Genomic DNA, 24,184 nt, shown 5'->3' on the forward strand with positions numbered 1-24,184 from the left:
GCGAAGTACTGTGTTCAGCACAACCTGCGCTTGGCATCATCTCTCGACATTTTGTCAGGTAAGAATTTTATTTGATCCAAAACCTGTTATTCAGATAGTCTCGACGCACGAAAAAACGGCTCAAAATGCTCGGTTTACCACAACTATAGAACTGCCGTTTTGAAATCTTAAGTACGCGGTATTTGGCTTTGTATTTAGCAATAACTTTTCGTCCTAGATTCTTATTTTTCTTCGCAAATTCTGTCACATTTTGGTTTTTAAAATGACAACTTTGGCTAGGGCATGGGTAAAAGAACTCTTTCACTGCAGCTTTCTTACTACTGTCACAAGATACTTGCTTAAAAGCCTTGCACAATTCAACTGTTTGAGCAGGTTTTTTCAACGTCCTTCATTTAATAATGTTGCGGTAACCCTAGGAAGAACTAGCATCCTATCCAAGGTGAAGTAGAAATACTCCTAGTCGCTGAATGCTGCGAAAACCGGGATAAGCTCCAGCCGGTCTGATGGGCCATTAGTCTCGAACACAGACTTTGCCTACCACATTTAGTCCGCAGAGTTTATCAACTAATAAGCGAAACACTCATGTCATTTATACGTTGTTATTTTTGCCAAAGCTATAGGTAATAATTTTGTTTTGGTTTTTTATTATCGGCTTCTTTATTATGAAGCAGCAGCCTATAACGGCCAATAACATGCCTAAATTTCACCCAGGAAAGCGATAAAATCAACATATTTATACGCTAGAAACGTCAGGCCTGTTCCAAACGTCGTGCTGCTGCCGTGTTGAACTTAATGAATTTGGCCTCAAATGGTTTCACACGGCAAATTTAATGCAGTTGCGCCAAATTCAAATTATTTCAAAAACAACAACAAAATGCAAAATAATTTAAAATACATTAAAATTTATGAATTTAGTTCGGAACGACAAGAGAACGCCGTTTGAATCAGCCTGCTGAACTAAATGGTTTTAAACGTTGTGCTACAGCCGTGCTTAAAGTCGAACTTAATTCTTTAATTTAGTTCGGCACGGCAGTAGCACGATGTTTGTAACAGGCCTTAGAGTCCTTAGATAATTATTCAAATAAAGAGACAGCGCACGCAATGCAAATTAAAATCCTTATTGGTGGTTTGCAAGTAATCCCTAAAGATTCAAACAACAAAAACGTGACAGACAATTGACAATACAATAAGATGACACCATACCGTTTTTATTGTAAATGCTATTATCATTGCTGGTTTGAGCAGTTTCAAAAGTATCATAAAATCAAATCAAATGCGTACAGGTAATTTCGATAATAGGGAAAAATCACTACGAAATGCAAATTAGTAAGAAAATAGTTACCCTATAAATTTAAGGAGTGAGTGTAGCCTTGTGCCTAGCCTGCGTAGCAGGCACCTTCGTAGTTTTTTGTGCACAATGCACTATTGTGCTGGTTTTGTTGGAAATGTCGGGCGCCTCGACCATAATTAATTAATTAGTTACTCATTGTGAAGGGGGTAGGGGGTGCGGAACACCTAGGCCTGACCGTACGCCCCAGGTGAAACGTGGAACATATCTACGTTACTTTCATATAAAGATTTCAAAGGTATATATTTGTTTTAGAAAACCCGTTGCACTTCTTGTGGTACTATTCTTTAAAGCTAATTACTTTGCGCCAAACGCATGCGCAGATTAGTCGACGTTATATTCTCAGGAACATTGCGTGTATCGCGTGTTTTGCGGTAGAACTCCTGCAGACTCCATGGCAACAAGTTAAAACCGCAAATTAATTAAATTAGATTTTGAGACTCACAGCGCTTTTGTAATAAAGTATGCAAAAACTTGCACCGGGATTTTCGGCGCGAAACTCCTAATAACATCGACTCCTCCCGATTCTGCAGTATCCTTTGAGTCTCTGAGTTGGCTGTTTTTGGGCATTCTCTTCTTCTCCTCGCTTGGCCTTTTCGCACCTTTCGCGTTTCCCAAATGGGCACCCGAAAGATACACATTCGCCTGCAGCATAAGCTTTTTCTAGCCTAAACGATACGAGTAATGTGTTCTTTTTATGTGCTATGCTTCACTCAGTTTATAAAAAACACTTTCCGACAGCCACATGCATGGATGTTCTGTTAAAATATTAAGAATCTGTTTGTTAATTAATTTATATGCATATCATGATTGTTTGTTTTGATGTTATATTCATTTTTTCACTGACAGAAAAAGCAACAAAGTGATGATGTATTTGAGGATCGTTTTGATTGCGTGCATTTCTTTTGGTCTTGTCCAGAGCGATCAAGGTAACACATCGCCCCGGCCCATTTAGATTAGGGGGATGGGGGGGGTGTACTCACTTATAAACTTATATAAGCTCTTTTGGAATGTACGACCCGTTGTGGTAAATAGGATACGATCTGTACATATTTTCATTCAGCAATGCAATCTGGTTATCATCATAGGAATATGGTATGTGTACGCATCAGCGAGAACAGCCGGGGAGCTCAAATATTGCAATTCTTATGGTGTTTTTACTAATACAATAATCCAACTTGCACTTGTTGAATATTTAACAATTATTCCACGAGCGCGCGTTGGATATGAGATGGAATAATTGTTTTTTAAAAAACGCCGAAAGAATTGCAATATTTGAGCTCCTCAGCTGTTTTCATTGACGCCTATCGGCAACCATACTTGTGGTGAATGGTATATGAGCTCATATATCATTCCCTGTTAACCAATTAAAACGCAGGAATTGCAATATACCATTGCTAGGTTTTAATAAAAGATGATAGCCACGCGCGCTCATGGAATAATTCTTAATAATAATAGTATAATAATAATGGATAGTTTGAAATTCGTGAATTTATTATGTTTATTTGTAGGACTCGCCAAACAAGATTACATCCTCCAGTGTCCAAACTGTCTTGTTCAGGGAGACCTGGCTGATGCAGAAGCTAGTTGCGTAAAAGTCACCAAAATCAAGCCTTGCAGGGAACCTCAACCGGTTTGTGCCCAAATAACCGCGCCTGGTGTATTCCAGCGTCTATGTGCGAGCCAAGCCGAGTTCGACAATTTTAAAGCTTCTTGTGAAATTGATAACAGTTGTCAAGTTGTAGAAGTGAGCTCTCCTCCAGCCCCACGCCCTTCGCTGACAGAAAACGAGGGTAAGTAGTCTAATTGTTTTAAAAGACACTTTTGAACGATTGCAGTTTAAAACAGTCATTCTTAGCCAAAAATGTAGAATAATTTCCCTTTTTAAGAGAAACGCACGCTACCTCCCTAAAATTAGTGAATTTTCACTAGAACACGACTGAGTGTGTACTGAAACAGCCAAAAACACAGGCTACCCTTAGCCGGTGATGGCTATTTTTCAATTGCGTCGAGTGGCGCAAAAAAATATAAAAAAATTAATGAAGCAAGAAAAGAAAAATCTGAGACACCGTTTTTTAGACCAATATATGTAGATCAAATTCCACATAAAAGTGTTTGCTCTCACGTAAATGTGTTCTCAAATAAACCTAATGTTGCGCAACATCATAATTGCAAACAAAATGCTGATGTTGCATATTATGGTCTATATGATCAAAAAAATCCAAAATTACAATCTTTATTCAATAAGCTTTCAGAAAATATCTACTTTATTGGGGTTAGCATCGATGGTTATCACACAATTTCACTTGGAACGAAAACGCCAATTTTCCTGCTGTGATACCTTGAACTTCTAAAATGCAATTTACAACCGAAGTAAATTTCTGTGTAAGCGCACAAGCATTCGACCTTTTTCCTGGACTCAAAGTGTCCTGCACTGAAAACGCGTTTATTTAATTTCGTTCATTCAGTAATGGTTTAACCTGAATTTTAGACGTCTTCCTTTGATCGCTAAACAACAACAACAACAACAACAACAACAAGCTTTATTTGCATGACTGTAAATTTGTTACAATATTGGAAAAGCGTACAACTTGTTAGGTAATAATAATAAAAAATACAATAAAATAATAACAAAAAATAAAAAAATGGATAGATATAAAATTAATTACATTGATAGTATTTTGTTACGCGAATCAAAACAAGATGATATAAATTTAATTGATTGCATGGTCACAAAATAATCGGAAGAATTCATTAATTCTAAAATCAAGTCAGGCACTGCTAGCCGGCTGACATTTTGGCTGATAGGTTATATTTTCTTGTAAAAGTTCGCTTACTTCTCGGGAGTAAGCGACCAGAGGTGAGACGCGACAGACGTCTGGAAATAGGCTAGTAACGGTTAAGATTGTGGATAGTTTGAAATGCATGCCTTTATGTTCGTTGTAGGACTCGCCAAACAAGATGACATTCTCCAGTGTCCAAACTGTCTTGTTCAGGGAGAGCAGGCTGACGCAGAAGCTAGTTGTGTAAAAGTCGCCGAAATCAAGCCTTGCAGGGAACCTCAACCGGTTTGTGCCCAAATAACTGGGCCTGGTGTATTCCAACGTCTATGTGTGAGCCAAGCCGAGTTCGACAATTTTAAAGCTTCTTGTGACACTGATAACAGTTGTCAAGTTGTAGAAGTGAGCTCCCCTCCAGCCCCACTCCCTTCGCTGACAGAAAACGAGGGTAAGTAGTCTAGAAGGATTGCGGTCTAAAGCGGTTATTCTTACGCCGAAAATCAAGAATAAGTTTTCCTTTTTAAGAGCAACGCACGCTGCCTCCCTAAGATTCGTGAATTTTCGCTAGAACACGACTAAATGTGTACTTCAACAGACAAAATGTTTTTGAATGCATACGCCACCCGGGGCGGCTAGGGCTTCCCACAAGTTGCTCGGCAACTTTTTGACAACTTTCCATATTTCGAGCAACTTTTTCGCCTTCAAGCAACATTTTTCATCTAGAGCAACTTGTTGCATTTTGAGCAATTTCTAGACCGAAGACCTCCGAAGATTATCCGAGTGTTGTTCAAAGGCCATACGAACGTTTCCGAAGATTTACGAAGTTTGCTGAAGATTTTCGAGGAACATCTGAAGACGTTTCAACTTTCGTCTCATTCTGCATTAAAACATTACAAAACTCGTCAGCAAACGTGACGTCATCGATATCTTCACGACTTTTCTCAGTTAAAGAAATCCTTGTCATTTTTAAAATGTTAGTTTAGATACTTCTTTTGCTGTACAATTGCATAAAACTGCTTAGAAATCTTACCTTCAAAGGGAAATAAGTATATATTTAGAAACATTTTCTTGATTAGACAGCAGCGTTTTGGATTTTTTGGGGCAACTGTCGAGCAACTTTATTAATCAAAAGCAACTTTTTTGGATTTTGGAGCAACTTTTGAGCAATTTTTTGAGCAATTACGGACAACTTTTTGGGAAATCTCGAGCAACTTGTGGAAAACCCTAGGGGCGGCTGCAATTTCAGGCTACCCTTAACAATAATGACTATCTTTCATCTCGCACCGAGTGGCGCAAAAAGTTTTTAAGTTTGATTCTTGTTGATGGCTTGTCACAAACCCCTGAAGATTGATCATATAACTGACAAAGGCGTGACGGTGAAGTTGATAAAACACAAACCAAAAAAATGACATGGTTCACTAAAATTCTAAAATACAACCGTCATATGCAGTAAATTCGTGTGTAAGCACGAAAGTATTCGATTCTTTTTCTGGACTCAAGTTGCCGTGCATAGACTGGCTCCAAGTTGCTCGTTTTTTCTTTGTGTCCCAAAAGAGTTATTTGAAAAGATCGCTTAAAAAAAGAAGAATGAAATCGCGATCTAAAATCAGCGCGGAATCTTTTTGTCCATGCGTGCTCGCACACGAACCGCACTAGATTCTGGAATGACTCGTTCCGCCGGATCCGCCGCCATTTTGTTTTTCAAGGCCGCGCGAGCCCTCTTGCCAATGACAGGAGCGACTGGAGCAAGTCTGTGTCCTGCACTGAAAACGCGTTTATTTAATTTCATTCATTCAGAAAGGGCTAAGATTGTGGATAGTTTAAAAAACATGGCTTTATTATGTTTATTTGTAGGACTCGCCAAACAAGATGATATTCTCCAATGTCCAAACTGTCTTGTTCAGGGAGAGCAGGCTGATGCAGAAGCTAGTTGCGTAAAAGTCACCGAAATCAAGCCTTGCCGGGAAACTCAACCGGTTTGTGCCCAAATAACTGGTCCTGGTGTATTCCAGCGTCTATGTGTGAGCCAAGCCGAGTTCGACAATTTTAAAGCTTCTTGTGAAGTTGATAACAGTTGTCAAGTTGCAAAGCTGAGCTCCCCTCCAGCCCCACGCCAGGTACATTATTTTTCTCAGGAAACTAACAACACTATTCAAACTCAATTTGAATTGGTAATGAAAGTCCTGGGGATGAATTAATGATATGCAAAAAGTTGTATAAAAGAGAAACACGTGTTATATCCTTTGGGCACTCCACTCAAGTCCAAGACATCGAGCTGTAGGCCCCAACCCACCCGCCCTGCGAGGAAGCCGGTTTGAAGTATCCGCCATCTACCTGGTATCTAATGAGCCTGGTTTGGGCTTGTCCCAGGCCAGAGCCATCCCCACACCTTATCTACATGTCATGAATAACAATACCAAGGGCAGAATATTACACTATTATAAATAGCCGACTTCTTTTAGCAGAGTAGTTTCTTTTTTGTATGGAAATCAATTCCGATATTGAAATAAAATCATGTTTTGGTAGCGAAATGGGCAAGAAGTTCTAGCAGGGTAATTATCGTTTTCACTTTCGTTTCTTCAGTCTTCTGTTTTGAGGGGTCAGCAAGGAATATAGGTTTATTAGCTATTTTTGCGATTTAGGATGGCAACTGGAAAGCTCAAGGTCTGCAGAGGAAAAGGGGCTAGAGACCGTGGTCAAATCACAGAACTGTTTTATTAGTCAACTTTGTTTTGGAAAAGTAGAGGGGGTGGCTAAGAGAGGTTTGGGGTGGTGTTTTTCATGGACTATAACAATAGGGGTCCGCAGTCATAACACCATTTGCGTGTTCAGTATGTTCGTGTCTATTACGTTCATTCTGTTCTATTCCACTGTCGCGATAGGGTGCTTATCACGATGATAAAACAACACATAAGGGAGAGCTCTTATCAGATTGGGAGCGCTTATTGGAAGAAGGGCGCTCAATCGAATTTTACGGTTGGGGAGCAGGGATGGCGCAGTGGTGAGAGCGCTCGCCTCCCACAAATGCGATCCGGGTTCGATTCCGGCCCGGTGCCATACGTGGGTTGAGTTTGTTGTTGGTTCTCGTCCTTGATCCGAGGGTTTTTTCTCCGGTTCTCCGGTTTTTCTCCCTCCACAAAAACCAACACTCCAAATTCCAATTCGACCTTGGATGCACGTACACGTTTTAACGGGCTCCTGAGCTCTTCCGTGTCACGTGGGTAAATAAATTACATTTACATTACAATAACAATTACAATGAAAAATAAATGATTGATTGCTCCCTCGTCATTTCTTTTTTTTCAGTGATTACCGTGTGGAGCCGTAATCATCAAAAAAGCCACGTGACAGGATTTTGTTATTTCACCACATTTTCTTGTTCTTTAGCGCTTCCGAATTAGGGTCTATAGTGTTATTCGGAATAACACAGTGTAATACCGTTTGATATTTTCTTTTTCTTTGACCTTACGTTGTTATATTACATAACAGTGGAATAATAAAAGTCAGTGAAAAGTACTTATTATTGAGTTGTGAGTCAATGAGCTATGCAACAAGATTTATTTTTGCGACGTAGCCATTAATTTTCTGGACCTCTACCAGGTATATAATATTCATATTGCACCCGGTCACTTTACAAAACCTCGGATTGTGGCCGTAAATGAGCAAACAAAGCGATATATTCACAAATTTTGTTCGCGCAAGTTTTTTGTTTTTTTTTTGCTCATTTGCATTAGGTTCGACTCATGTGAAAATCGACGTTTGGCCCGGGCCTTAGGTGATTAAACTTAATACAAAAGAAAACTAGATCACGGCTCTTGCACGACGTCTGAATCAGAGTCTTGTTTCTGCCGTGCGACAGTCGAAACTAATTGCAATTAAGTTCGGCACTGCAGAAGCACGACGTTTGATCAAGGTCTAAGATAGTCACGACAAACTTTAAACTTTCGGTTTACTACAAAACACTGGGCCGATCCGAGTCGGTTCTCAATTTTCGTTTTGTCGACATAAGTACACATTTCCTTTAGAACACGACTGAATGTTTACTAAAACAGACAATAACATTTCTAAATGCAAATGCCACCCAGTGGCAGCTGAAATTCAGGCTACACGCGGCAATGATGGCTGTCTTTCAACTTGCACCGAGTGGCGCAGGTAAAAAAGAAAGTTTGTAAGTTTGATTCTTGTCGATGGCTTCAATTGATTGAGATTGATTCGGTTATTCAGAAACGGTTAAGATTGTGCATAGTTTGAAATGCTTGCCTTTCTTATTGTAGCACTCGCCACACAAGAAGTGACGCCCTCAAGTGTCCAAACTGTCTTGTTCAAGGAGACCCGCCTGATGCAGAAGCTAGTTGTGAAAAAGTCTCCGAAATCAAGCCTTGCCGGGAACCTCAACCGGTTTGTGCCCAGATAATCGCACCTGGTGCGTATATGTGTGAGCTAAGCCGTGTTCGACAATTTAAAAGCTTAATTCTTGTAACGATGATAACAGTTAATTGTCTGAGTCTTGCCTGAGTCGTGACGTCACTCGCGCGCTTTGCTATTCAAAACAGCGCAAAAAAATTGGATCACTACACTCGTTTTCGAAAAACGACGATTTACCTCTCTGGCGAGGTCCAGCCATAAAGAAAAAGCGGACTTTTTTAATGCGCGCACGCTAATGACGCCTGACATTATGCGAAGTAGGGATGCGCAATTTAATACTGGGGAATGACCCTAATACCTTTTTACGGTAAAGTGTACCAATAATTGCTAAATTCCTGACACGTTCAGTTCGTTAAAACGCGAAATATGCGATCTTATTAGTAATCAGTTATCACAGGTCTGATCAGTGATATCAAGTTACCTGGCTTTATTGAGTAAAATCAAACTAAAGTAACAAAAATATACAGCCCAGCTTTAGCTAAAAGATTGTTATGGAAACGGGTACGAGTCTAAAAAAACTTTTTAGACAGGAAAAGGCATGTCACTTGCTACACCTCTTTTCATAATTTATACTAAGTTGCTTACAAGTAGGTAAAAGATCGAAGATGGAACAAAGAACGTGTTAAAAACTGTTCCTTTCGAAAGAACCGTATTGTATAATAAGTACCTTTTTATAGTTAAGTGTACCAATAATTAAAAAATCGATAAAAAATTCCTGACACGTTCAGTCCGTATGAACGCAAAATAAGCGATCTCATAAGTATTTTTTATCAGAGTTCTCATTCAGCGATACCAACTGACATGGCTTCCATACGGAATGCCCTGACAAACCAAACATAAAAATAATTTAAGACCGAAAAGTAAGTTATTCCTGGACCAGCGTCAAGCAAGTTTAAAGTTCAAAAGATCAAAACTGTAATAGTTTTGTGTGCTAAACAGCTTGTCAAAAGTTATTTGTAGTTTGTTGGTGAGTACAAGTTTCCTGGAAACAGATCAGCTTGGCAAATATTACAAAACAGCCGCTCAGTAGCGAAGACGTACCATAAAAAGATGCAATTCCAGCCAGTGCTATATTTCAGCTAAAACGAGAATAGAAAAGCGTCATTTAACCCACATATTATATATTTTTTTTTTTAAATCGTACATGAAATCAACAAAAATACACTACATGAATTATATTCCACACTCATTTAATTAGGATGTGTGGTAAAAACAGCAGTTCCGTGTATTACCTTGCTAACTAAAATGCAATCAAGTTGGGAATTTGTTACTTTTCAGTTGTAGAATTACGTATTTTTGTGAGAATGCGCTTCCACATTTCCACACCGGACCGCCCAACTTTAATTTATTTAGACTTTTATACTCTGTCAGGCTTCGCATTTTCTTATTTGTACACTGACAGACGTTTACACAACTACATTTGTATATTACTCAGGGGCGTAGCCAGCTTTCTGAAGAGTTGTAGGCCTGGCCGCTTCTAGAGGGAGAGGGGGAGGGGGAGGGGTTATGCTCCAGATAAAGGCCCTCAAAAGTGCAATCCGGCAGCACCTAAATTTTGGCATTTCATTGCAGAGAATGGTCCGGCAATTTTCACTCATTGTTAAATATATAAACGCACTTGTCTTTAACGACACATACCTATCACTTTGTAAAGTTAAGTTCTCGAGTTCGAGTATAAAGTGCCAATTTAACAATATATCCTTCCAGACGTTTTGAGCTTGGTCCTTTATCAGTGGAAGTCAAGTTGCTGTTTCGTTGAGAAATTTGCTAAGGCCACGAAAAAAGAGTTAAAGTTCCAATGCAAGCTGCGCGCACGATGAGCGCGCGGCGACTTACATTCCGTCAGCGCGGCTGACTTGTTCACAGATTGAAGATGAGTCGCTTTTCCTGACGTTTTCGTTGTTTGTTCCCATCGCAGAACAGATGCTACGGACTTGTACATCTTAAATAGTGTGGCCATTTGTATTGAAATGCTTTGCGACAGGAAAGCCTGGCAGGTTTTTCTCGATGCTGCAGAGGCGCTCAATGAAACGTTGCTGCAGCGTGCGGCCAGTTTCGGCGATGTAGATCGCAGAACAACGGCGGCAAGAGATGCCATTTACTGAGCCGGTTGTTTCGCTGGTGAAAGCATCTTTGATAGCGCTAGAGCATTTAGGATCCTGCAGGGCGGGGTCAAGAGAATTAATCACAGGTGCGGCAGCGAGCGTGCGTGCATGGAAACGTTAAGACCAGACTGGCTACTGTCGGTGGTGTGAACTAAGACGTCGTGCTATTAAAAAAAAAGCCCGAGACGTTTGGAACGCCATATTGTTAAATTGGCACTTTATGCTCGAACACGAGAACTTTATTTTTTACCTTTTTATGCTTTAAAGTACAAGTGTCACGCAGCCAAGGTTTTATACTTGCTAGAGACTTGATCAATCGAGAAAGGGTTGTTGCGATAATGCATATTGCTTTCTATTTCATCTTAAAAGTGCTTCAGCCACAATTACTCTCTTGATAGCACATTAAAAAAAAAGAGTGGGCTAAAAAATTTGTAGGCCCGGGCCTACGGGCCTATAGGCTAGATACGCCCCTGTTACTAGACCCTGGCCTCTTTACATTTGAAAATCCAACTGAAAACAACTGAAAATGAATCGGTTTTCCATGACAACGCTACAGGCCTTTTAAACCGGCGTCCCAGAGAACAGTGCCTGAATGCGACTTGCATCAGGAGACTGTCCTGTATCTAAGATATACTCCACAGAAGCATAAAGCACGCAGATAATAACTTAGAATGAAAATCGATTGATTCTTGTTGTAATAAAAACCCAACAGCAAGGCGAGTGCGGGGGGGGGGGTTTTCCCCCCCCCCCCCCCCCCCCCCCCCCCCCCCCCCCCCTTACATTTGACCAATCTTTGTCAGAGACTTCGGTGCAGAAACGAGAGCTCGAGGTAAGTTTAATTTAAATCTTCATATCATCTCTATGAATCTCAGGTTAATGAGATAAAACCAATTGAGACATTTTTTTGTTGCTGATTTTGTTAAAAGAATGATCCGCCGTAATTGCTTCATCGATTCATAACGGACGTTTCAGGAGATATAGCATATATTTCTTAAAACTGGCGTGAAATGTGCATGTTCACTGTAATGAAACGGTTTTTTTTTTCATACACAGAAAATTGGATTAAAGAACGTTTACAATCATCTACAAATATATTTTATAACAATTTAAAGCTCGCCGATGATAAATTCGAAATAGAATCTGTTGTTTTTTGTTGCAAGGTAAGAAAAAACCTCACAGCTAGGGACACCGTCACGGGGATTTTAATGCTTTTCGATTTTCAGTTAAATTGGCGAATAGGTCTTCTTGTAAATAAAATGCACCCAGTACATCAAGATGGAGATATAAAGTAAATTGTTGTTGAAGGAAGGAGGGAGTTATAATATTTTTAGGTGTTTTTCCAGTCCAAGGACAAAACTTGAAGAACTCAGCCTGATATTTCTCAAGTTAAGGTCTAAAGTTCCTAAAGGCATCAAAATAATATCACCTGTTTATCGCTTTAGTACACTTGCATGGTGATTTTTAACAAAATTGGACCACTATCCATAGTTTCTATATGTCTTTAGGCTCCTGAGTTTTTGAAGTGAAACTGGTGACAGTGTCCTGAGAATTGGTCGAAATTTTAACTGCCAGCTGCGAAATGCCACGTTTTTAACTGATAGTTAGGATCTGAGGTCTGCAAAATTTACTGTCGATAGCTTAATAGCTTAGTTTCTAAATTGGACTATTAAAGTGAGTGGCTTTCCATATTATAGTTTGAATAGTTCAGCTAGGGTCAAAACGTTGCCTTTTTATATCTGCTCTATGTACCTCGGGCTGAAGAACATGAACGTACTATAAAGTTTAAAAGAAACCTTCACTTCTTGATAACATGAGAAATACTACTAAGTAAAATCAAACTCAAGTAATAAAGCTGTACAGCCAAACTTTAACTAAAGATTGTTATGGAAAGGGCGACGAGTCTACAAAATGTTTTAGACAAGAAAAGGCGTGTTACTACTAAGAACGTGTCACAAACAGTTTCTTTGTGAAAACCAAATTGTAAAGAATACTTAAGTACTTAGAATACCTTTATATAGTAAAGCGTACCTTTAATTAAAAAAAAATTCCTGATACCTTCACTTTGAACGCGTAATAAACTATCCCTTAGGTAATCAGTTAATTATCAGAGTTCTTATCAGTGATAAAAGTTGACTTGGCTTCCCTGCGGAATACCTTAAAGCCAGACTAAAAACAATTTAAAATAGAAAAATTAGTCATTCAACACATGTCAAAAGAAATCATGCTCGCCGAAATGCGATTAGCGGGGTAAAAATACAGTTGATTCTAGGCTTACATATTTGTCAAACAACAAATAGATTGCTAGATATAGGCGAGTGCCTCCCAATCGCGACATGATCGGCGTACGCATGCTGCACTGAGGATGCGCATTGAAGTGCTTTGTCAGTGGTTGGAAACAGTTTGTCATAGCAAGCATAAATCATTCCATGTTCTGCCTCGCCTGAGATTGTGATTTTCGTGTTTACTACATGCTTTTTAAAAAGGACCATAAAGAGAAAAATATTTACAAATTCAAGGAACTTATATCTTTTTGCACCGAAACATCATCTCGGGGATGCCAGTCATTCGCCTTTGTTACGAAACACTCTGACCTTGGCTCGGCTTACTGGTTCAGTTTTAGGAACCAATAGAAAAGCTGGTGGGAGTACTATGATCCCAAATAAGATCAAATGGGAAAAACAAACTCAAAACAGAATAATCTGCTTTGAGTGCTCGCAAAACTCTCAGAGGAAGGGTACATAGTGAGGAGGTAGCATGCCCCTGGTGGTTATGGCACTGAAGTTGTAATCCTAAGGTCCAGGTATTCAAATCCTCCTCCCTGCCACTTGATGGATTTTTGCGAGAGGATTTACCTTGGTTTGAGTTCGGTGGTCCTGAATTCAACTCCTTCACGCTTTGTAAATAACCAACTTTTAACTTCCAACCGGTTGGGATTTTTAACAAGTTTCTGTTCGATTTGCAATATTCGTTTATTTATTTAAAGTGTCCTCAATTAGCACAGCAGTGCTAAATACATTGACACTAATACAGTGATTTAGAGATAGAATCAAAACTGCAGTCTTGCCTCAGCAATTAACTTGTAACATGGCACTGAGAAACCAAACTACTGGCGGTCTTTTAATGACCGCAAAGCTAGATTCGTTCAATGACGAAATATACGCAAATGGATACAGGCGATTTTAGCAATGCCGAAGCGGGGGAAGCTCGGCTGTATTCAAAAACTACGAGAAGAGGAAAAGATCAGCGGATGACAAAATTACATGCGCTTAGGAACAGGAGCAAAAGAGAAAATCCGTTATAGAGCTGAACTTGCAAACTGCAGTACTGTGCAAGCGCAAAAGTATTCGATAAACTTTTTTTGTTTTAACTCGTCTGCTAGGGACAGATAATCACTTGAACTGCTTGAAAATTAAAATTATTGAAACAGTGAAAGGCCCAATAAAAAAACAGTCATCACTGTAAATATCGATCCTATAAGCTTTCTTGTGCCATGTCGAAAATATAGCATTAGCTCAATTATAAACGAAGTAATTTTTGTTCTTTGTTCGTATACATCAAAGGCTTTTCACGGCTTTAATTATCGGGCCCGCTAATCAAAGCCGTGAAAACCTTACAACTGGCTTTCAGAGAAGTTTTCATTTGATACCGTCTGTTCTCAAGTTTGACGTCGACTTATCTCAAACGCCTCTACAAAACATAACAATAAAAAGAAATTTGATTCAAGAGAAATAAAAATATCGATCATTTTTTAATCCTGGATTACTATTGTTCCGGCTTTTGAACAGACTGGAAGTTTAACAAAAGATGAAAATTTTCTCCCATTTTGGCATATTAAAGAGGGGAATCAAAGTAAGATTATCTTGTGCCCCTAATATGCCAGCTTAAGTCAAAACTTTAAAGGAGCATTCAGCAGCTCGTAAAGTCAGTCAAAGAGTTCTTCAGTTACTATTTCATTTTGATTTGTCAACGATATCCAACACCCAAAATGGCCAATCTTTGTCCTTGTTGAGAAATATAGCTAAATCAAGCTAAACAATGACTTCTTTGTCGTAATGCTGCGCTACAGCTTAACAAAGACTGCTTTCAATGGTCATTTTGTCCCTTTTTTACCAACATATAATGCAGGGCAAATAGTAATTAAGACACATAGCAACGATGATTATTCAGACAAGGCGGAGTCATGCATATATTAAAAGCGACCCCAAAGCAATTAGCGACATCCATTCCAGAGCGAACTGCTGTGTTTAGCACAACGTGCCCTAGATGTGATCTCTGGACATCTTATGTGGTAAGTGCTTCTTTTGGTACAAAAAGCTGTTTAATTAAACAGTAAGAAAGTCACAACAAACTGAAACGGCTCAACTTTAACTTTCGGTTTACCACATGCAAACACAAAACACTGGGCCACTCCGAATTAATTCTCAATTTTCCTTTTGTCGACATAAGTACCTCGGCATTTTGGCTTTGTACATTTTTGCTTCTTTAAGATTCTTTATTTCCTTCGCCAATTTCGTCATATTCTTTTTTAAATGTCAACTTTCGCTCTTGCGCAGTGGCAAAGAATTTATTTCTTTGCATCTTCCTCACTATCGTCATGGGCTGCTTGTTTGAAAGCCTTGCACAATCTCCCTGTTTGGGCAAGGTCCCTCCGGCTTCCCCCATTATATTAACAACTGAACACATTTAGTTTCCTGGCGAAGGCGCGGTGTCCAGGGCGAGGAGAAATACTCCTAGTTTCGTCATGCTTCAGAAACAGGAATAAGCTCCGGCCTGTATGGGCCACTAGGCTCGAAGGAGACTTAACCTACCCTCGCAGTGCCTATCTTCACCCATGTGTATATATAAAATGGGTACCGACTAATTTAATGCTGTAGGATAGGCCTGTAATGTACCAGCTTCTCATCCGAGGTGGAGTAGAAATTCTCCCAGTCGCTAAATTCTACAGAAACCGGGATAAGCTCTTGCCTGCCAGGCTTACCTACTACATTTACCGGTCTGCAGAATATATCAGCTAGTTAGCGAAAAACTCATGTTCAGTTTATGGGTTTTATTTTTTCTGTACAGATAGTCAACTTCGCATAAGTATTGAGCTACCCACAACATGCAACAACTTGTCTTAATTTCACCCAAGGAGCCAAAAGAAACGTTAGATAATTATTTAAACAAAGAATCGGCGGCATGCGATGTAAATTAAATCCTTATTGAAGGTTTGCAAAGTACTCCCTAAAGATTCAAATGACAAAGACGTGGTGCCCAATTGACAATACCACAAAGAATCCCATTTTTTATTATTGTAAATGCTACATCATTGGTTGCAGTGAAATGCAAATAATAAGTGAAATCTTTTAGTTGGCTATGTAATTAAAGGCAACATTTAATGGGAACTTCTGCTATGGCTGTCTCAAAAAAGCAAAGCAACTTTTGGGTAACTTTTCATCTTTCGAGCAACTTTTTTCTTTTCGAGCAACTTTCGAGAAACGTTTTGCAATTTTTGGCAACTTTTTGCAATTTCAAGACTGAAGATTTTCGAAGATTTTCCGAGTGTTGTCCAAAGACCATGCGAACGTTTCCGCAAATTTTCGAAATTGTCCGACGATTAACGAAAGTTGCCGAAGATTTCCGAGAAAGTTCAGGAGATGCTTCAACTTTCGGATCATTGAGTTTTTAAAAACAACTCGTCAGCAAACATGATGTCATAGGTATCTTCACGATTGTTGTAATTCAACAAATTTTGGACTTAAATGTTATTTAGATATTTCTATTGCAGATAAATTGCATGAAAATTCTTAGGAATCTTACCTTTAAAGCTAGGTGGATAAGCATATATCTGGAGATTTTTCTTCTGCATAAGCAACGTTTTGGATTTTTTGAAGCAACTTTTGAGCAACTTTTTAAGAAATTTCGAGCAACCATTTGGGAAATTACGAGCATTTTTGGGACAGCCCTAACCTGTGCTCCTGAGGCAAGTTGATGGACAAGGGAGATATAACAATTAATCCTGCGTGGCGCCATTTTGGAATTTATGACGTCAGTGCGTTGCCCAATTGTTTCACATAAAAGAACCTCTGCTTTCTAACAATAGCTGCAAGGTTTTGACGTCATTAAAATCCAAAATGGCGGCGCCCGGGCATTTACTATTATAACGAAATGAGTGATGGGAAGTTGAAAAGATATGACATGAAGTGTTTATGTTGATGTGTTTATTCAGTGGCCGATTTAGGGGGAGGGTGCAGGGGATGCGCACCCCTCCCTGAGATGACCTGCGGTTTAGTGTTCACTTTTAAAATGTGTTTACGTCACAAGTCAGTTACGCCATTCCTCAGTGGTGCACTCTGGTGCAATTCTGGATCCGCCTCTGTTAATTGTTTATTTATTTTATTTATTTATTTATTTACAGGCAAAGTAAAGATGATGTATTTGGGGATCTTTGTGATTACGTGCATTTCTTTTGGTCTTGTCCAGAGCGATAAAGGTAACGTATGGCCATATTCTGACCTAATCCGGATCGCATGTGTATGGGGGGATATTCCTTATGTGAGCTCTATTGGTTCGTGCAGCCTAAAGTGTATTGTTTATGAGCCAACAACAACAACAACAACAACAACAACCTTTATTGTAACCGATTTAAGTTACTTAAAGCAGCATGCCTTAATTCATGTCGGGTTGTGTCTCTAGCGAGCTACCTAAATAGATTTACTTTAAAAATTAATAATTATAAATCCATCCTTAATTTCAGCACGATTTAAGGTAAAGCAACATTTCTTCTAGAGGGAACGCCTTTCTAGCTAACTACGTACCTATATAGATGTACTTTAAAACTTAATAATTATAAATACAGGCGTTCGCATTAATAGAAAATTAAAGTCTTCGTGTTTGGATGGAGGTTGCATTTAGGTCTAATTTGATAAAATCGCCGTTTTTACTTTGGCATAAAAGTGCGTGATATCATACCTAGATACAATGTTCTAGAGTGTGGCACCTCCGTGTCTCAATTTCTTCACATAGTACAAACACGATCATGGTGTTTCGATTTCATTACCTTTACATTATCTAATCAAACAAATCATTAAGAACAGTTATGAAACATCAACTCCTATCCTGCAATTTGTAGTTATGAATCTGACGGTGTATTCCAAGGATTAAATATTAGTCTTCCTGCTCTAAAACTTTTATCTGATCCAATTAAGTCTGGTTGTCAAATAATCGCCAGGATCGTTTTCTGTCACCTTTCTCACTACAAAAAGTTTTCTTGCGATCCGGGCGATTATATAAGAACATTACACAGACGTTTGCGGCGACTTAGCTTGGATCGCCCGCGTTCTATCCTTCTAGCTTCGCTTTCCCTTCTTCACCGTACAATTGCAATAACTGAGATGAAAGAGGGCCACGAGTTTTCTCTTTCATTGAAGGCTGTCATTGTGCTGGATCTAGGGATAAAATGATTGTTTTTCTTAGGTCTTCTTTCATATGATCTTCCCGATCATAGGAGAACCCCCGATCGCTTCCAATCGTCTTTTGATTCGATGATGGCTAAACGCCGGAAAACATGCTACAGCCCTTCTGCAAATATTCAGGGTGGAGTCTCAGAGGCAAAAGTTTACAACACAGATGCGGGTATGTATCACAAAAAATAAACGCTGAAAATAGTTTAAATTAAGAGTATTTTGCTCTAGAATCAGCCACATTTAGTCTACCCTGTTAAATGAAATTATCTATGGATCAGACAGTTTTTCAACTTTTTAGATAAAAAAAATATTGTTTTCAGACTCGAATCTCAATGGTTGTTTGGAATGGAACTTGTTGCTAGTTGCTCACATTTTTGTTTTACTTGCGGGATCGATAAAGATCGAATAATTTTCGGGAACAACATTTACATTCAAATAGTGTACATGTACATTTAAGTGTGCCACTGAATGTTTTGAAAAATTCATCTGTAGGTTTTCATTCTTTATTGTTGGTGCTAAGTACAGAAATATAAATAACAGAAATTTGTGAACCCTTGTATACTCCATGGTGAAGAGAAACACTATTTGAGTAAAATACCTGTCCAACTGAACACAGTACAATGACCCTGGCCAGGCCTCAAACTCAGACCATTCTATCCGGAGTTCATGGCCAGTGTACTAACCATTACATCACCTCCCAATCAAACCTTTACGAGCCGTGTAACTTCCCTTATAACTGAAAAATAAATAAATATTAATTGTTCCTCGTCATTTTTTTAGTAATTACCGCATGGAACCAGGATCATCAAAATAGTCACGTGAAGGACGGGTTCAAGTATGCTGATGGTAAACTGACTGTGCCTATTGATGGTCGTTATTATGTGTATGCTCAGATCTACTTCAGCTCAACACCTGAGAAGAGTCTTAACCGAGTAGCTGTCTTTGCTGGCAATCGCTTACTCTTAATGATCCAAGAGGACATGGCAGCAGGCCAACATAAAACCGGTTTTTCTGGCGGCGTATTCCAGTTGAATGCAGGAGATGAGATCTATGTGAAATTGATTGGTCAGTTTGACAGCAAAATATACATGGGGCCTAACCACAGCTATTTTGGTGCTTTTTTGGTGTCTCGCATCCCTTGCAATAAAAAAGGAATGAAAGGCGGCAATTGAAAAGTTTAACGGGGAAGTGCCACGGGGATTTTGCGTGATTTCAAAAACTAACAAAAATTTTATTGTAAACAGAAGCTTAAAATTAATGGCCCAGGTTTGTTATAAATTACCACCCAGTGTGGTAACACTGTCAACGAGTCTCTGGACATAGATGAAAAGGTTCGAAATGAATTACAACTTGAAAAATGTTACGCTTACTTTTACAAGTTCTGGCATTTTTGTTTCCAAAATACGTTAGAAACGATCATGATTTGTTCCTCTTTCAGTGATTCGGTTGACATCTTTCTCTTTGTGTTCTAGAATTCTACACGAGAAGTATTATAGTACAGTTTTGACGAAAAATCATCAAAATCTCCGTTACTTCCCCTTTAATATACCTTATTCATTAATTTTACGCGGATATTTTGTGGGTTTTGTAGGAAAAAGGCAGAAATTGAATAAAATGTCGGCGAGTAATTTTTTCCATTTCACTACATTCTCTTGTTTTTTAGCTGCTCCAAAAAGGGGACTACAGTAGAATATGTAATGCTGCAATGAAATGTTGTTTCATATGGTGTGTGTTGTATTGATCTTTTATGGTCATATTACATGATAGTGGAATAATAAAAGTGTGTAACAGGGAATTTCTATTGAGTCATGAGATACTCAGCAATGTAGCAAGATTTATTTTTGCAGCGCAGCTATGTCTTGACCTCTACTAGGTATATAATATCGATATTACCCCGGTCACTTGGTGTATTTACAAATTTCCATTATGGCCGTAAAAGGTCACCGAAGCGATGCGTAACAAACATAATGAAATGGAAGTACATTGAAGTCTTTGCACAGGGACACCCAACAGATCACTTTAGTGATTACCGTGCCCTAATTCGTAAATAGCCAATCGAAAGCGCGATCTACTGTCCCGATATTCTACGTACGTTATTAAAAACTAGCAATGGTTCATTGCAACTTCTGTGTTTTGATTGCTTAACAGGCAATGGTATATAAGCTCATATACCATTGACCACAAATATGGTAGCCGATACGCGTCAACGAAAATAGCTGGGGAGCTCAAATTTTGCAATTCCTTGGTCGTTTAAAAAAAAAAAAAAAAAAAAAAAAAAAAACAGTTCTTCCACTCGAGCTTGTTGGATTTGAGATCGTTATAGCCAACTCGGTGCTACGCGCCTCGTTGACTATCTACCATCTCATATCCAACGCGCGCTCGTGGAATAATTGTTAAATATCAAGTTACTGACCTGATATGCCACGATATCATGGTTACATTGAAATAAAGTAGTGTTACCGTATGATGAATTGAAAAGAGGTTTTACCAATAAACCAGAACCTCGTAATTTAAATTTAGCTGTTGTTTTTTTTTTTTTTTTTTTTTTTTTTTTTTTTTTTATTGAAGATAATTTAGTAGACTTTACAATATTAATTATTAAAAAAGAAGACGAAAAGAAAAAAAAATACAATATTGATAATACAAAGAAAAATTTACACAATTTCACTACATATAAGTACAAGTACAAAGTTGGTTTACAACATAATGTTCTAAGTACAATTTTTAGTGGAAACAAGGGGAAAAAAGGAAGAAAGTAGGAAAAAAAGGCGGGTGGCACATTCTAAGTGGAAACATTTTGAGGCGGAAGAGCGCTTAATGTTGCCCATTTGGATCTAAATTTCGACAAGGTGTTGTTTTTAAAAGCGATTCTGCTTTCACAAAAAATTTTGTCTTTGAGAACGAGATAAAAAATTTTAAAGCTTGGGGGGCTATTATCCAACCAAGCTTGAAAGATGTGATATTTTCCGATGATTAGAACATGGTTAAAGGCGTAGAACTTAGTACAGTCTGGTTTATAGCCGTACAGAATATCTGTCACGTTTAAAGAAACATTCTCCGATCGTTTCTCGTTCCACCAAATAACAATTTCACGCCAAAAATTTTGCGTAATGGGGCATTCATACAAAAGATGAGCTAAAGTTTCGTCGGGAAAATTGCAGCGCTCGCAGCGAGGTGACGTTTTCAGTCCCATTTTAAAAAGACGTTTGTTTGTGGGAAGGATGCCATGAATGATTTTATATTGGAAACATCTAAGTTTGTTTTCTACCGTGACTCTAAAAGGCAATTGGTAGATAGCTTTCGGGGATAAGTTTTTTCCGACTAGTTCTAGTTCTATATTTGGGGGTTTAAGAACTTTCAAAACAAAATGTTCGCGAGCGATTTTGGCAGTGACATTAGAGGGTGTTAGGTCATCTCTGACAGTCTTATTGGAGGGTATTTGCTGGGTATTTAAAAGGGAGTTTTTCCAACCACTAGGGATTGCAGAGAGGAGGCCGAAATATTTTAAGAAATTCACTTTTAGACCATATTTCTTTTGAAATTCGGCTCTGGAGTTTTACCGATCGTAAAAGGAGAAAAACGTTCCCGCCAAAACTATACTTGAACGCGCTCGCCAATTGCTCGTGTTTGCCGACGAGTACTGAACCATTCAGGCTGAAGCAATGAAGTCGGAGTTTCCAAATGTTTCGCTTAATTTTGATTTTAAAAATTTAGAGAATGAAACTCCAAACAAACGAGAACAAAAATTGTCAGAAGACGAACTTGATAAAGTGTTGAAGACCAAAAATGTATCAATACAAGCAGGTCAACACAAATTGTACTATATACCTGGCAAACATGGCTTCAACAGAGCGATTAATGCATGTGAACCTTGTAAAGTTTGGGTTTCCCTAGGCTTCAGCACAACTTTAAGCACAAGAATACGCCGAAAAAACGCGTAAGGCGATCGAACACATTTATTCTTGTAAAACTCCTATCACGTGGCATAAGCGCAAGCATACACAAGAAAAATGCACAGTTCAGTGTTGCAGAAAATGGGTTTTTAGGCATTTTCCAGCCCTTATACTCCAATTGCACTTATGACCCACTTATGGTATGAAACAAATGCTCAATCATTGATCGACAAGTTGTGATCATTTTCTTGACATAAGTGCATGGTTACCATAGCAACAGTATAACCTGTTAAAAACACCCTTTAAATAGTTTTAGCTTTTAGTGCTAAAACATCAAAAATTAGCTCGGTGAACCCCATTTTTTTATTGTTGAGTTACGATCAGCATGTCAAGTTACAACCTTTAGCTAAGTTTAAAAAAATTCTGTCAGAGCGGTTCAGGGCCATCTTAAATTTTCAAAATATTAAGGTTTCTCTGAACCGATCTGACAGAATTTCTTTATACTTTGCCAAAAGTTGTACCACGTTTTTTAAGTGATACAAAAATACATCTCCAATAGGGTTATACCAAAGAATTAGAACTATTGCGTGACATTTTATGTTTATGTAACACAATCTAGTGTATCACTTCATTTGCTTTCGAGACTTTTCTGCTTCCACTTTTCTGATTGGTTGAACAGTAATATCCTGGTGCGCTGATTGACTGTGATAAATATGTATGACATCCGGTAGAAGGCTTTCAAAAGGGCGACTTGTAGAAGTAAGGAGAATCCTGATATTGAACAGCTGATGGAGTTCGAAGGTTAAGGGTCATGATGATTGTGAGGGGAAATTAGTTTAATCACAGTTGAGACCAGATAACAACAGACGTGATCAAGCTCTTTTGTATTTATTTATTTATTAATATTATTTTATTATATGATTATATCGTAGGCTAGAATAACTTGGGCATGTACTCTACTTTATGAGCTGTTATGTGACACAATTCCAACTTGAAAATAAGGCTTATTTATCTTTTATTGTGGGCCGCTATATAGACCACTTGTCATACTGTTTAAAAACACTAATAACAAATTATCTTTTTTAACAACTTTTTTTGATTAACAGCAAATAGTGATTCTGTGCTTCATGCATTATTTACAACACGTAATATAACGCGAAAAATCACTTCACCGAGAGTTACTTAAAAACAATTCATGTTTAGTTTTCTTTGTAACAACTCGAATCCTAAAGTATTCAAATAGAAATATTATTAACGAATACTTATTTACCAAAAAAGCAGACCTGACAAGGCAGTTCTATTAAAGTCAAGTATTATGTAGTCCCCCCACCCCCTCTCCCCTCCCCACCCCTAGGCTTTTATAGATTGTGCTAGCATAATTTTTGGCATAATTGGAGCTAAAAAGCATAATTTGTGAAACGAGCACTGCCACGGCATAATTAGCAATTTTTAGCACTTTTTGGAGCATAAATTCATAAAATGTAGTAAATATGGTGTACTTTCTACAGAAATAAATGAAATTTAGGTAGTTTGTTCTTGCAATGCGTGTTTTAGCTATACAATTGTGATTGTTAAGTCGTTGGAGGCATTTTACAAATGGTTTAGAGATGCGAGCAGCTAATTTGGACAGCTGACGGCCGTGATAAACTGCCATAAACACAAATAAATTTACAACAACAGTTTATTTAAAAAACATCATAATTTGGTGTCGTTATTGCGCACCTCTATGTATAGAATCTACGTCATTTTGTGAGCATAATTTCGGAAATCAGAAGCATAATTTGGGAATTCTGGCATAATTTTTGCATAATTTGACAAAATTTTGAGCACTGCTAGTAGCATAATATGCCACTTTTAGGAGCACAATCTATAAAAGCCTACCCACCCCCACCCCCCCTTACCCTTGGGGGTGAGAAAAAACAGGCGTCAGAGATTTGGGCCCAAGAGATTCCGTATGGATGACGTTGATCGTAGTGCTGTTTCTTATTTGAAGGTTGACCAAAATGTAAACGGCGTAACAATCGATCAAAGACAATGTCGACAGCAAACTATCAGTACGCTATTTGGGCCGTTACATCGACGTTCGCTTCATTTTCAAGGAATATGGGATTAAAATAACTAAATAATTCATGACTCAGCGAGACGTTTCGGCCATGTTTCATGTCTGTTCAAGGCCGGAAACCACGCC

At 38.5% G+C, this 24,184-nt stretch overlaps 2 protein-coding genes across 2 annotated transcripts; both read left to right on the top strand.

Moving 5' to 3' along the window:
- Positions 1 to 4: 4 nt before the first annotated feature.
- On the top strand, positions 5 to 7,589 carry LOC144634161 (uncharacterized). The gene is made up of 6 exons (XM_078493052.1): positions 5 to 58; positions 2,198 to 2,277; positions 2,860 to 3,141; positions 4,295 to 4,576; positions 5,983 to 6,245; positions 7,435 to 7,589. The coding sequence occupies exons 2-6, from the start codon at positions 2,214 to 2,216 to the stop codon at positions 7,435 to 7,437; spliced, it is 894 nt and encodes a 297-aa protein (XP_078349178.1). The 5' UTR covers positions 5 to 58; positions 2,198 to 2,213; the 3' UTR covers positions 7,438 to 7,589.
- Positions 7,590 to 8,246: 657 nt separating this feature from the next.
- Positions 8,247 to 19,304, top strand: LOC144636950 (tumor necrosis factor ligand superfamily member 14-like). The gene is made up of 5 exons (XM_078496145.1): positions 8,247 to 8,296; positions 8,403 to 8,551; positions 17,056 to 17,130; positions 18,114 to 18,272; positions 18,884 to 19,304. The coding sequence occupies exons 1-5, from the start codon at positions 8,247 to 8,249 to the stop codon at positions 19,273 to 19,275; spliced, it is 825 nt and encodes a 274-aa protein (XP_078352271.1). The 3' UTR covers positions 19,276 to 19,304.
- The last annotated feature ends 4,880 nt before the right edge of the window (positions 19,305 to 24,184 follow it).

The sequence above is a fragment of the Oculina patagonica genome, chromosome 13 (assembly GCF_052425735.1).
Source record: "Oculina patagonica isolate OP01 chromosome 13, crgOcupat, whole genome shotgun sequence".
Lineage (NCBI taxonomy): Eukaryota > Metazoa > Cnidaria > Anthozoa > Scleractinia > Oculinidae > Oculina > Oculina patagonica.

Bases quoted from the DNA above. Each gene is read 5' to 3' on its own strand.
- LOC144636950 (XM_078496145.1), top strand. From the start codon at position 8,247: ATGGCTGTCTTTCAACTTGCACCGAGTGGCGCAGGTAAAAAAGAAAGT. The intron at 8,297-8,402 runs GTAAGTTTGATT...TTCTTATTGTAG, and splicing joins GCAGGTAAAAAAGAAAGTTT to CACTCGCCACACAAGAAGTG. The intron at 8,552-17,055 runs GTGCGTATATGT...ATTTATTTACAG, and splicing joins TGCCCAGATAATCGCACCTG to GCAAAGTAAAGATGATGTAT.
- LOC144634161 (XM_078493052.1), top strand. From the start codon at position 2,214: ATGATGTATTTGAGGATCGTTTTGATTGCGTGCATTTCTTTTGGTCTT. The intron at 2,278-2,859 runs GTAACACATCGC...GTTTATTTGTAG, and splicing joins TCTTGTCCAGAGCGATCAAG to GACTCGCCAAACAAGATTAC. The intron at 4,577-5,982 runs GTAAGTAGTCTA...GTTTATTTGTAG, and splicing joins TTCGCTGACAGAAAACGAGG to GACTCGCCAAACAAGATGAT.